Genomic DNA, 14005 nt, shown 5'->3' with positions numbered 1-14005 from the left:
GGGTTAAATTTAGAAGTCCCAAATGCTGCAAGAAATATAACCTTACTACTGTGAGTTTTGAACATAATCCTATGCACCTGAAATCAGATGATAAACTGGGAGAAATTAGTGAAAGGTGAATTTTTGGTATAATGTTAACAAGAGTATAACTCTCATTAAAGCAAAAAAAAAAACAATAAAAACAAATACATTTTAATAACATGACTTTCTGAGCAATCTAACCCATGCTCTTTGAATTCTCCCTTCATGTCTTAAAGGGAAATCTATAGTAGAGTAGAGTAGAGTAGTGCTGGTTTTTCAGTGATATTGTTCAGTTCTGCCATGACCTGGGCTCCATCCTGCCTGTTTTATCAGGCAGCTGATTCGCAGTCATGTTTCCTGCTGTGGCTCTCTAGATTGGTACTCTGATACTCTCTGGAAAAACAAAACCTAAATGGTTCTCACTCATTTTTACTCTGAAACATTTGACCCATTTTCAAACTTAAATTATCATCTCTAGAAAGATGGTACAGGGTAGTGTTTGAATGCCATCCCTACTTTACTGTTTGCTAACCATGTGGCCTCTCTTTCTCTATTTGCAAAATGGAGATGTGCCTACCTTATAGGTATGTTCTAAGGATCACATGAGTGTTTGGGAAGGGCCAACCACTGCCTTCTGGTAAGAATAACAGTTGATGCTTAATGAAGGCTTACTATGTACCCAAAACTGGTCCAAGGGCTTTGCTTGTATTAACCCCTTGAATCCTCCCAACCACTTTATGATGATCACTCCAAGCTCTCTTATGAGGCAAACAAGTAAACTTCCTCTGGAAAGAACCTGTGTTTTAACTATGTAGGATCCTAAGAGTGAGTGAGTGTTAGTTGTTCAATCGTGCCTGACTCTGTGTGACCCCATGGCTGTAGCCCACCAGGCTACTCTGTCCATGGGATTCTCCAGGCAAGAATATTGGAGTTGGTTGCCATTCCATTCTCCAGCGGATCTTTCTGATCCAGGAATCGAACCCAGGTCTCCTGCCTTATAGGCAGATTCTTTACTGTCTGAGCCACCAGGGAAGCCTGTAGGATATTCAACTATTTCACAAATAATGAGGACTTGATCAATACCATTTTAATCACTGTTTTGGCAAAATATCTTCAAAGTTAAAAGAGTCTAGTGGCATTTAAGCCCAGCCATTTATAATAGCTGTTTGTCTAGGAAAGAAGACAGTTATTTTAAAAAAACAATATGGCTGGGAACACAATCCATCCCAAACTTATCTGCAGCACCCCATCTGGTTAGAAGTAGGCTATGAACAGAAGCCAAAGCTTCCACCTGGGCAACAGGGGTGGCGGTGGGATGGATCCTAAGCCACTGGTGTTCACTAGCTTGCTCATTGGCCATTAGTTGAAAGTCAGACAACTCTATCCAGAGGAAGGTCTTATGAAACGAATCCAGAGGTCAAGGCAGAGCAGCTGTGGAAGCTGCTTTGGACATGAGTCAGAGGTCCCTAGGTCATACCCCGAGGTATGATTCATAATGTATCCTTGCATTCTCATGGGGAGGCCACCTGCCTCACAGCAAGTGACCTCATTCCCTACTGGTACTTACTCTGGGTCCCTGAAGTTAAGATCTTGACTAATGAACATGTATACTCATGTGAGTAGTTGCATGAGTGTGTTTGGGAAGCAATGGTGAATGACTACACCCTTAACCAAGGTCATAAATTTTGACACATCTGATCTGGTCTGGTTGGCTTGTAAGTTAAAACATAGTAGATTCCAATGAGACTGAAGCCACAGAGTCTGTTTATAAAAGCTCTTTGGTTCTAAACAGAGAGAAACAGTGTGATCATGGATGCTGGGAAGAATATTGTAGGTAGATAAGAACTGGCTAGTGAGAGAGGCTCAGCAGAAAGATAGCATCACGACTAGGAAAAAATTCAAAGGGCATCTTCATTAATTAAAAAGACAGTGTCTCCAGGTTCTCATGGCTATAGTCTTGACAAATTTTGCAACCAGAGTTGAGAATCTCAAAGAGAATTTTTAGAATGCCCTGTGATAGCCAAGGGCAGTAAAGCAAGAGAAGAGGTTTCCTTGTCTCATTCAGTTTCCAACTGCTGTGGCCAAAATCTGGGTGGCAGGGTCATTGCCATTTGAAGTCTACACAATTCCTACCATTCCTTGTTGGTTGTTTTGCTGATTCTCAGCAGGAAGCAGAGTTCACTCTGCCGGAAGAGGTGTGGCCCTCTCCAGGGCAGACAGCTGTGTTCAGGACCTCTGGAGAATGCAGTCATTTGTTTATACAGCTAAGTCAAACACCACCTTGGGAGAAGAAGCTGCAGTAGCAGCCGGCTTCCTTCTTCTACTGTGACCCCTCCAATGCTAATTCAAACACATTAAGTAATAAATAAATTAAATTATCTCTTAAGTGGAAAACTATATCCAGTAGAGGCAAAGAAAGAAAGAATCATTCTCTTGGCTTGAACTTGATAATCAAAGGGGACTGGTACTCTGTGCTGACCTTTTTTGACTAACACGTTCAGGACGTGTGAGGGATAAATCTTCAGGGATAAGAAAAGCACTGCACCCTTAGAGACGCTGGCTCTACAACCTTGTCTCTTACATCTTTAACTTCCACACTCAGGCCGAGAACAAAGTGGCTGATGAATGCCTCAAGTGGTCCTGCTGGTGTTAATGTAGATACCTGGGGTTCCTTTTGAAAAATGCCAGTGGATGTGGGCAAACATCCCAGAATGAATTTCCTGGCAGATCTAAACCTTAACACTCAAGATTTGTTTCTCCCCACATGGAAAAAGCCACTGGATAAAATAGCTTTGGGCTGTTTGTGTTGGTTGGGATGGTGAAGTACAGGCCAAAGGCGCTGCAATAAATTTTATCTAACACACTGGGCACCATGAACAGACCTCTGAAATGTTCAACTGTAAGAAGTGCGGAAATGCACCATGACTGGAAAACAAAGGAAGAGGAAATGCACAGCTGTTTAAAAATGTCTGTTTCTAAAATAAATACAATAATGAAACAAATAAAAAGGTCACGTTGGAGCATGAAGACTCACACTCCAGCAAAGCCCCCAGGTGATGCTTCCTGTGTAGCTGGGTTCAAGGAAAGAGAACAGTCTGGCTGACTGCAGGCCACTTTAGCTCTCAAAGCTTTCTTGTTTAATCATTCCAACAACTTTGGGAGGTGAGTGTTATCATACTTAAAATATTTAATAAGCAACAGAGCCGGGCACTGACTGTTAAAAGCATATTCCAATCACAAACACCCAGTCCAGCCACATTGGTAAATGCTGCCCTAGCTGTAACTTCACTTACCATCCTTATTTTCAGCAGGCAGGGGAACAATATTGCCTGAAATCACAGAACCAGTAAGTGATGGCAAGATGAGTTTCAGAAAAATCTCACTGGACAGTGTGGGAACTGAACAGAAGCAGCAAGAGACCAGAGGCCCAGAAACCAGCTAGGAGAGTTGTTGGTACTGGTCCCTGAAAACAGAGGCCGTACATGCAGAGAGTGAGGAAGGGGGATTTCAGAGACAATTGGAGGATAACTGACAGTGCTTAGAGGATTTGTGACATTTTGGATTTGCACAACTTGTTTCTTCTCCGTTAGATTGAACTGTAGCAGCTCTCTGAGATACTACCACTATGAAGGCCTTGGTAGCTCGGTCAGTAAAGAGGTTCGACCCAGGTTCAACCCCTGGCAGGTGAGTTCTTTAACCACTGGTGCCACCTGGGAAGCCTCTAAACCTAGCTATTTCCAAGCAGAAAAGACTGGAAAAGAATAGTGTTTGCTATCCTGAACTTTACAAAATAATTACTGTCCTTATCCAATTTATTAAATGGGCTTCCCAGGTGGTGCTAGAGGTAAAGAACTAGAGTTCGATCCCTGGGTCACAAAGATCCCCTGGAGGGGGAAATGGCAACCCATTACAGTATTCTTGCCTGGAGAATCCCACAGACAGAGGAGCCTGGCAGGCTATGGTCCATAGTATTGCAAAGAGTTGGACACATGCATCCAACTCATTATATAATTTATCCAAACTTACTGAGCTCCCTACTAATGTGGCCCCTATGGTAGAAGAAAAAATTTCCTTTTCACAGCCAGACAGTTCTGGGTTAGAATTCTGAAGCCATCTCTTATCTGCTGTGATGTATTAGGCAACTAGGTCTTTAATTCTATAAAATGGTAACAATTATGCCCACTGGGCAGGCAGGAGTGTTGCACGAGATGACGTGTAGGGCTGTCCAGCACAGTGGCTGGTCACAGCAGACTCAAACGCACCTTCCTTCCTTCCACCTATGACTCAAGCCGCCCCTATCCCCGACCTGTGTTCTCCTTCCTTGACCCAGTTCTATGTTTCTGAAAGACTGATGAGACATAAAATAAGATCATTGTCCATAAGCTGTTTGTGATTCAGTTCATGGCTCTTGAAATAATATGCTTTCATGCTGTAGACTTTTGTACCCTTCTGGAAAAATCTGGCAGTCCTGATTCTAAACCAGTTCACAAGGTTAATATGAACAGTGGCTTCACATCCCTGGTTAATGCTTACACGAAATGAGAAAAAGGGACATTCCTCACATGGCCTGTGGTTCAAGGGTAGACATCCTTGTGGTTCACAGCAAGAGCTGCTGTGCATCAAAATGGCTAGGTGCCCAACCCCCTCCAGTCTCATCCTCACAGCCACTTGGAAAGGAGGGCACTGCCAGCCCCACCTAAGATGTGAGGAATCAAGGGCAGAGAATTTACACACAGGCTTAACTAATCGATGGCAATGAGTGAGTGCCATCGTTCTAAGTGCCTTGCATGCTTCACTCACTTCATCCTCAACAGCGATTCTGTGAGATCTGTTGTGTTATTACCTATATTTTACAAATGACAAAATTGAACCTTGGCAGGTAAAGTAGGTTTCCCAGAGGGATACAGCTTATAAGCAAGATCCAAGGTGTTTATCCTCACTGGTGGGTGAGAAGCTTCCCCAAGCAGTGAGCCTTTCCCTTCTCCAGGTGATCTTCCCAACTCAGGGATCGAACCCAGATCTCCCGCATTGCAGGCAGATTCTTTACCAGCTGAGCCACCAGGGAAGCTGATCTGGATCAACATAATTTATGTTTTACAGTATTTTTTGCTGAATTTTCCTGAAATGATTTTTTTTTTCTTTTCTTTTTTGGAATAGGCAGGGAAGTAGGCTTTGAGTCTGGCCCAGAAGTTCTCAAAGCTCCTTAATGAAAGTCATATTACTGAAGAGAGGAGAGACTCAGTCAAGCCTTAAACAGCCTGTGCAGGAACACGCTTGCTGCCCTGTCCTGGAGAAGTCCTGCAGCCATTGTGAAGGGGTTTTCATGCCCTGTCTGCTCCTGAGGATAAGAATTGGGGAGTTTCCAAGGCTCTGCCAGACTTCCCAATTCCAAGGCTCATCCTGACTTCCCAAAACACAAGGACAAAAACAGAACATCCCAGGACCAGTTGCAAGGATCAGATTCTTCTTCACTACTCTTCACCCTCCTCTTCTCTTTTCAGGTCACTGGTCCTCACTTTTCCTCCCCCCACCACCCCTGAGGGCAGGAAGATCAGAAACCTCAGCACATTACCTGCTGGGTTTCTGCCACCATCAAAACCCCTGTTAGGAACCCCTGGGGCAGGCCACTAACTGGTGGCTATCCTAGTCTTTGCTTAGGAGCACTTGGCTGGGCTAATGGAATTGCAAGTCCTGGGGACATGCTGGTGGCTGTGTTAGATGAGATTACAGCTTTGTAATCCCTGGAGAACCAGCAGGAGGGGCTCAGTGGCTGGGCCTAATTTCACTAATTCCACTCGCCTCCTCCCAAGCAGTAGTTTCTGCTTGTTTGTTTGTTTGTATTTTACTAAAAAGTTAATATTAAGTGCTTACTAATTGCCAGGCACTGTCTTAAGTGTTTTGCAAGAATTAACCCAGTTAATTCTCATAACAAGCCTATTAGATAAGTATCAATATATCCATTTTACAGATGCAGAAATTGAGGCACAATTAGCAGGGATTTGAACCCAGGTGGTCTGGTTCTAGAAACTAAATTCTTAACCATCTAATATATATTAAGCATCTTCTCTATTTGGTATCTGGTACTATATTAAGCACAAGATATGTGGAAAAACTGATCTTTCAAGAAAACAAGCCCTTTACATCACTATGCAAATATCAAGTTAAACAAAAGATAAGAGGTATTCTGATAGGACCTCACAAAAACCACTGTGAGACCCAATGAACTCCATTCAGCAAGAATAAACGAATAGCGTGCCTCTGTCCATAACCGATCCAAAAATCCTGCCTATATTATAACCACAGTGGCAGATGGGGGTGGGCATGGCCAGGAATGGGGGCTTAGCTGGCAGAGGCATTGCAAGAAGAAAATAGCAACTGAGTAATTGTATGAGGGGACCTCGAGGCCCCACCAATCTAATAGGTCTGTGAAAATACAGATTACTAGGCCTCTTCCCTGGTAATTCTGAGTCAATCGATCTGGGTTTGTGTCCAGAAATTTGTTTTGTAGAAAGCACCTAAGGTCACTGTTGCCTTCAGACAAGTGGGAATCACTTTGAATGACCTGAACTTTGGTTGTGTTGCTGCCGTGCCTGGCCCCTTCTGAAAGGCCACCTAGGAAGCCTGTGCTGACATGTCTACGGTTCTGGAGAGGAAGTGGCGCACACACTGGGAGAATTCTGGTGGCTCCAAGAGCAGCAGGGAGTCTTTAAGAACGCTGTGGTGACAGATGAAGGTGGGCTTTTTTCTCACTAGTCAGTTATCCTTAGGACCACGGAGTATGGGGGAGACGGGCTTGCTCTTGGGGGCCACTGGCTTAATTTCCTCTCCTATTTCCTTGAGCATCTTCTCTGTGTCAATGTGCTGTATGACGTGAGGCCCATTGGTAGGTAGCTCCCAGACAGAGATGTTCCCTGGGAGTCTGAGGTTGAGAATTTGAACCTAACTAGGATCTGTTCCCTGACTCTGATAACTCCAGTCTGCTGATCAGCCGGAGACGGACATGTTAATAGCTGTCACGAATCGGACTGGAACAAGATCTAAGAGAGATGCGAAGAGAGGGCCAGCGATGCACAGAGGAGTGAATGACTAGCCCTGTGTTGAAGCAGAAGTGACATTTGAGAGCTAAGTCTCAAAAAATGAATGGATAGTCACTCAATCGATGGGGAAGGGAAAGCCTTTTGGACTTCTCTGCCTTGTGTTTCTTCTTTTGGGGAAAGACCTTCCCCCAGTTTACAGTAACCCTGCTCAGTCCTTGAGACTCAGATGAAGCTAACGCTGCCTCCCTTACCCCGGGGTGGTACACAGTCCCCTAAGGGGCTGGTGCTAGGTAGAGCGGCCAGGCCAATACTGTCCAGGAGGACTGTGTATGCTGTGGGAAAGCCACTCCCTCTTTCTGCAGAGATTTTGGTATAAGGATGACCACTGAGGGCTGCGAGCAGCTGACTCACTACCCAGTGGAGAGGATCTGGCTGAGATCAGAGTTGGGCCAAGGCAAACAGCAAGGTAAGAGGGAAGGACACAGTGTCCTAGGTCCCCTGAACTTCCAGGTTATGTCAACCAATAAATTTTCTTTATTTAGGCAAAGAGTCTCCAATAAATTGTCAGAGAAACAGACATTTGCAAAGAATGACACCATGAGAAGCCAGGGTGTGCTTTAGGGTGGTGGCAGGGCCAGTGGGGCAGAACTGAAGATGTGTGAACGAGCAGAGGCTGGGAAAGTGGGCTGGGGCAGGTTTGGAAGGGACTTGTCTTCCTGGAGAGTGGGTCATTAAGACTGTAAGTGTGAGAGTAATATTAGCAGATGTGAGTTTGGAATGTAACTCTGGTGTCATCATGGAGAAGAAGCTGAACCAACAAAGAATGGACCCTGGAGTCCAGGGAGGGAGAATTTAGGAATGACTGGTAGAAAGATGAGAAGGCCTCTGGGGTTCAGAGAGCCTAGAAGGTAAGAGGAGGAGCTGAGGAATACTAAGAGATGAGAAGACAAAGCTCAGTGACTGGGCATGACAGACGCAGGGCAGGAGTCTGGGCAGCAGTATCCCTTCCTGTCTGCTCCACCTAATAGCTAATGGGGATCATACCTAAACTCTTTAAGCCTCAGCTTTTACATCTGTAAAGTAGAATGATGACAACCAACACATGATGGAGCTGTCGGAGGATTGAAGGGACTAAGGTACGTAAAAACACTTAGCACAGAGTTTGGCACAAAGTTACACAATTAATGAGAAGTGTTGTATGGAGGGTGATTTAAGAGTGATTGTAAAACCTCTAATTTAAGAATCTGCAAAAACGCAGAGGACTTGATCAGGGTAGGAAATGCTGAAGGAGGATGCATTTTACAGGGAGGGTGAACACAGATTTATTTTGGGACATGCTGAGTCTGACGTGCCTGTAGAACCTGGGGGTGGGAGTATCTAACAAGCAGGGGGACCTCATAACTGGAGGTTTGGTGACACTAGCAGTGGACAGCCACCGAGGCAATGCAGACAAGAGGTGGCTAAGGACAGACACGACACCATATGGGCTTCAAGGGGACAGCCAAGAAGGAGCGAGGGAGCTGTTAGGAGGCAGATGTGAAGAGGGAACTGTTTTAATTGTGGATAAGCGGACAGAGAACAAGGTCCATCTCCGTTTGGGGACTGTGGGAATCTTTCAGTGAAGAAAATGAGATTTGAAACCCGAGACCACTTGACTTGCTAAGGAATCTCTGGCTCCATGTACAGGGCTGTTCTGAAGGGGTCCTGGGTGGCCCTCAGGTGACTTGCTACCCTTACCTCCAGATATTGATTAGCCAGGCGTAGGGCACGATCAGTGATGTTAAATATATCCCTCCAGTTGAAGTTGCCCACATCGTCAGCCTGGCCCTCTCGAGGCGCCTCATAGAGGAAGCTCAGGATGGCTTCAGCAGTGATGCCTTCCTCACCAAGCTGCCTATTCCAAAAAGCTTTTACTGTTGGGTTCTCCAGAGTGTCCTTGGGAAGAAGCAACACAATTACAGCATTTAGAATTCCACAGGATCTCTGGTCTTGTTTTTAGGCCATTGCCAATTTTTAACAAATAGGATAGACTCTAAGTTTCCCTAAAAATCTAGTGGGTTTTCTTCTATCATAAAGCATATCTAGCTATATCCCATTTCCCCCCTAAACATAGGTCTCTATAATAAAGGAGGGATGTGGGAATGGGGGAGAGGGGCAGGGACATGGTATATTGGAAGCTTTCTTTTTCTTAAGGCTTTTCTTTGGTTTCCTTTATATTATCTCTGCTACGCAGGACTCTTATCTCCTGGTTTTGCAAAATGGAAAATGGGACCAGAGAGACACATCTGACTATTTTTGCAGTTACAGAACTGGCCCCTTGAGGAGATGCCCCTTTGAATTGGAGGCCCTCATGTGGGTTCTTGTATTTCCCCAGTTTCAGAAACCTGTGCTGTACTTAGTCGCTCAGTTGTTTCCAACTCTTTGTGACCCCATGGACTGTAGCGCTCCAGGCTCCTCTGTCCATGGGATTCTCCAAGCAAGAATACTGGAGTGGGTATTGGAGGAAGGTATGCCTTCCTCCAGGGGATCATTCCAACCTAGGGAGAGAACCCAAATCTCCCTCATTGCAGGCAGATTCTTTATCGTCTGAGCCACCAGCAAAGCCCTAGGTCCCATGCAAAGTCAGTGATTCCAGTTAAGGACAGCTTCAAAAACTGGTGCCTGTTATATTTTAATCTAATTCCAGGGAAAGTTATGGGAAGAGGAAACAAACGGAACTTTCCTGGCCTTTCTCTTCCCCTCTCCCTCCCAACCTCTAATGCCATCCGTACTCTGATCATGGTCATCTGTGTGCTCTTGTCAAAGAAGTACCAGATCTGGGGCCCTACTTCTTCCCAGACTTTGACCAACTTCCTGACACGCTCCAGCTCTTCAAATGTCGAATTAGCCTAAAATCAGACAGAGACAGCAAGAGAATGGAGAGAGAAAAAGTAAGAGAGAATCTTTGGTTGTACCTTTCCGGTCACTAACCTGCACTGTTTAGGAAAGGGTTTTCAAGGAATTGTCTTTATTTTCTCAGTCAACTGATATTTCCCAGAACAATCGGCTATTTCCCAGCCTCCAGGACTGACAGAATTTCATTTCTCAGTGGTATTCCTAATATTGATGATGTTATTGTCTCAGAATCTCATTAAAGCTAGATTTGGACTCCCTGTGAGCAAATGCTCTCCCTCCCTTCCTCCCTATCTTTGTCTATTCCCGGAAGCCAGGCTTCAGAGAACTGTGAACCCCTCTCTAAGGGATAGAATTCAGGCAATGAGGAAGAAAATATCATTGCAGGCTCCATAGAGAAGGGAGGGTCCAGGCAGGGGCACCGGTGCAAAGCCTTCCCATGGGAGGAACCAAATGTCCACTGAAAAACAAACAGAAGGCTCACCACCAGGAGGGCACAGTAAAACACACACACACACTCACACATACACACACATGCATGCACATACACTCCCATTCTACTGGACAGCCAGAGGCAGAAGGCAGAAGGGACAAGACCAGCTGGGACCTTACATTCTTCAGGATCCTGCGTGTTGCAGGGGAATCTGGAGTAAAGAGGATTTTTCCCATCAGCAGAGGCTTTGCTGCCCTCCAGGCTATTTTGGTTAGAGGGTTTGACTCCAGGCTCTGGATCAATGCATTACAAAAGGTCGCTGTCAGGAGAGAAGGGACAGATTTTATAGAAACTCCCAGCTAAACACAGTCATTAGTGTGTTCAAATCACATGTTTCATTCAACTATATGCTGGAGGATTTGACAAATAACCTGAATTAATAGGCTGCACTCCACCAATAACAAGCTCATCATTAGTAAGTAACAAAATGCCACAGTGCATCTCAATAAAGGCCTCATCAGAGAAACAAAGGATGGGGCTTGCCCTCGGTTTCTTTTTTTTTTTTTTTCCTTTGCTTTAGAAGAAGGTTGAGAAGCCTGCTTGCGATTATTAAAAGGAACAGAGGACATTCTCAGATGAAAGGGACCGAGAGGCCAAACGAGGCCTTCACTTGAAATCTCAGCTTTAGTTTCAATAATTTCCCTTTAATTAGCCGCTTAACTTCTTTGTTGTGTGTGGCTATCTTGGGGCCCAACTGCTTTGGGTGCGTGCCTCACTGCCTCTTTAATTTTTAACTAGTGGGTTAGGTTGCATTTCATCCATACCCCACCCTCCTTTACCCCACAGGAGCCAAAAAAAATAAGGAAAAGTGGGAAAGATAACTTGCAGGCAACTTGCCTTTTGGAACACAATTCAATAGTACTCATACAGATTTTCACTGCATTGTGTTTGTAAAAACATCCCACAGCCATGTTTATTTGCCAGAGCCCTTCTGACCCCAGCTCTGCTTGCAACTCTGGGCTGCCTCCTCATTTATCTTTCTCTTCCTCTAGAACTTAACCCTAGTTCAATCAGATCAGTTGGAAATGTCCCCTCTGTTCCCTTTCCAAGCGGGTCTCTGTTCTTTCCTTGACTCACTTCCAGATTTCTTTCTGAGCACTGCCCCTCTTCCTACTTGGGGAAATGGACTCTGTACAAGGAGAAGCTTCTTTGCCCAAAGCTGATCAACAAGACCCAGGGTAAGTCAACCCCGGGATTAATTTCACCTGCAAGTGTGACCCTATCAGCTTAACTCAATATTAGAAGCCAATTTATATGCAGGACTTAGAAAACTTACTTGTTCTTTCGTCATAAGAATAGATAGGATCCTTCCTTGTGGAGTCGATCCCTAGAAAGGCCTTATAGTTATTGTCTTCGTACCAGTTGAAGGAGAACACCCGAGATCCTCCTCCCTCCGGGTAGCCACACAAGAGGTCAGAGAGGATGCCCATCAGCTGCGTGAAGGTCTCCGGGCCTCCAGTCTGCACGAGAGGTCTGGTCACCCATAGCAAGTCTTGAACACTTGGCCGGTGGATGAACTATGGCAAGGCAAAGGCTTCAGGTCATTCTGAGGCAGTCAGAGTCACAACCCACTGTGAAGCCAAAGCTCCGTTTGGAGAGATCTCAGCATATGCCTTTGATTTCCACATTTAAAAGAAAACATAAATATTCTTGGCGATCTTTAATCCAGGTGTGAAATAAAAGCTACTGCCATCCACTCAGGCCCTAGGAGGAAACTAGGATGAGCCTTAAAGAAAATAAAAGAGGTAACTTCCAAAAGCATTTTAATATTACTTCTCTTTTCCAGTCTGTTTAGTGTGAATTCCCTGGGAATGTATCCTTAGCGAAATGTAGAGAATATTTCTTTGTAAGTCACTTCTTTGGTTCTGTTATTCCCATCAAGATGGAGCTACTGGAAAAAATTGGGAAATGAAATGGAGGAGTAGCTCTGTCTTAGAAAGGCAAAGTCAGGGCAAATTTGGTCTTTGGCCAAATAGTTTAGAAATTAGTTTCTTATATTTGGAAAATTATCTTCTTATTAGCTTAGCTTTACTGAATGTGGACTGTTCCATTTCCCTGAAATGTGTGGTTTGTGGTTTCTTTCAGTCTGTGTGTGTGTATATATATTTTAAGATCGAAGCAAATATAGAACAAATGAACTCTCCATTCCTGGAAAACCTCTTTAAATTCTGCACCAAACTAAGAAGAGGCTGGTGGTCCTCTCCCCATACGGGTACTGGTGGCACTCACTGGCCTCATCTTTTGAAGGTGAATCTATAACGCTGAGAACTAAGTTAAGGGCTGCCAGAGTTGCCAAGATATCAGTTTCCATACTACCATTTGACTTTAAAGGAAAACACAAAATAAAAACCATGCTGCTTTTATTCCCCAGACACACTTGGTTACCTGTGTTCAAAGGCATATGGAGATCTTAAAAAACCACTCAATCAGGTGAGACTGAAAACAGTTCTCCTACTGCAATAAGTGATGTTCACCTGTCATCTCCTCTCTGTCCACATGCCAACACTTGCCCTCTGAAACTGTTGAGTGCCATGGAGAATCCACATAGTGAGTCATGCCTATAATCACAGTCTAGGCTTCAATAATAAAGATGGAATCTCAAATTGCTTTAATAGCAGTAAGCCTTATGACAGTCTTGTAAGAGGTTATTACCATTATTATGTTGCTCATTTAATCAAAGCACTCAGAGATGAAGAGGCTGTTCCAGGGTCAAATGGTTTAGTATCAGTTAATATAAACAGGGCCATCTGCTTCAGTGCAGTTCACGAATGCTAGACTTGTTATCTAGTCAGGCAAGAAACTTTCTGGAACTCCCACATGGAATTAAGAGTGTTGATTTGCTTTGGAGATTAAAAAAAAATTCTCTATCAGCTTCAACCCTATTATACTGATATACATTTTTTAAATGCTTATGAAGAGAAGAATGTTAAACAGAGACTCCTACTACAGCAGGTGGCCATCAGTACAATGGGCCCTTTTCTAACTTGCCCTGCACAGCTCTCTGCCCAGGCTGAGCTTAGTTTCATGAGGACAGATTCTAACCATGCAGTTTTCAAGGTTGGCAAAGCCCAAATCAGCTGAGAATACTGGAGGGAAAAAAAGTTTTGGGAAAATTATGTTTCCCCTTTGCCTCTCTTTCATAAGATTCACTACACTTGAAGCTAATTGTTTATTTCACAGCTCTCCTCCCTGGTGGACTTTACATTTCACAAGGCAATGACCATATATCTGTCTCTTCATCATCGTGACCCCAGCACCTCTCATCTGTTGACTGGAAAATCGTTTATATATGGCCAATTGGCTTGTGTATTTGATTAAAATGTGCACATCTTTTATAAAACAACACCAAAAAGTCACTCTCTTTGTGATGAAATGAGTAAAGTATGTAAGACACTTAGAGTCTGTAAGTATATGCTATTACTATTAATGGTATAGATTTATGGATTTTAAGGGCATAAGAGAATATTGTATCATGTTAGAAAGAGTGAAAAGACTTGAATTCAGTTGTAAGTCCCCTGATAATCCACTATACCAGACAAAGTGTTGTTTCCTTCTAGGTGTG

General features: G+C 44.1%; 1 protein-coding gene across 1 annotated transcript in view; it reads right to left on the bottom strand.

Annotated features, from left to right (window-relative positions):
• ABCA4 (ATP binding cassette subfamily A member 4) overlaps window positions 1-14005 on the bottom strand; it is a 152478-nt gene that overhangs the window by 94083 nt on the left and 44390 nt on the right. The window contains exons 8-11 of the mRNA XM_068964606.1: window positions 11720-11960; window positions 10563-10702; window positions 9830-9946; window positions 8796-8993 (exon numbers count right to left, since the gene is read on the bottom strand). Coding sequence (XP_068820707.1) covers window positions 8796-8993; window positions 9830-9946; window positions 10563-10702; window positions 11720-11960 — 696 coding nt within the window. The remainder of the gene's footprint in view (window positions 1-8795; window positions 8994-9829; window positions 9947-10562; window positions 10703-11719; window positions 11961-14005) is intronic.

This window comes from Capricornis sumatraensis, chromosome 2, assembly GCF_032405125.1.
Source record: "Capricornis sumatraensis isolate serow.1 chromosome 2, serow.2, whole genome shotgun sequence".
NCBI classification, from domain to species: Eukaryota; Metazoa; Chordata; class Mammalia; order Artiodactyla; family Bovidae; genus Capricornis; species Capricornis sumatraensis.
Note: the sequence above shows the minus strand (reverse complement) of the source record. Positions and strands in the feature narration are given on the sequence as shown.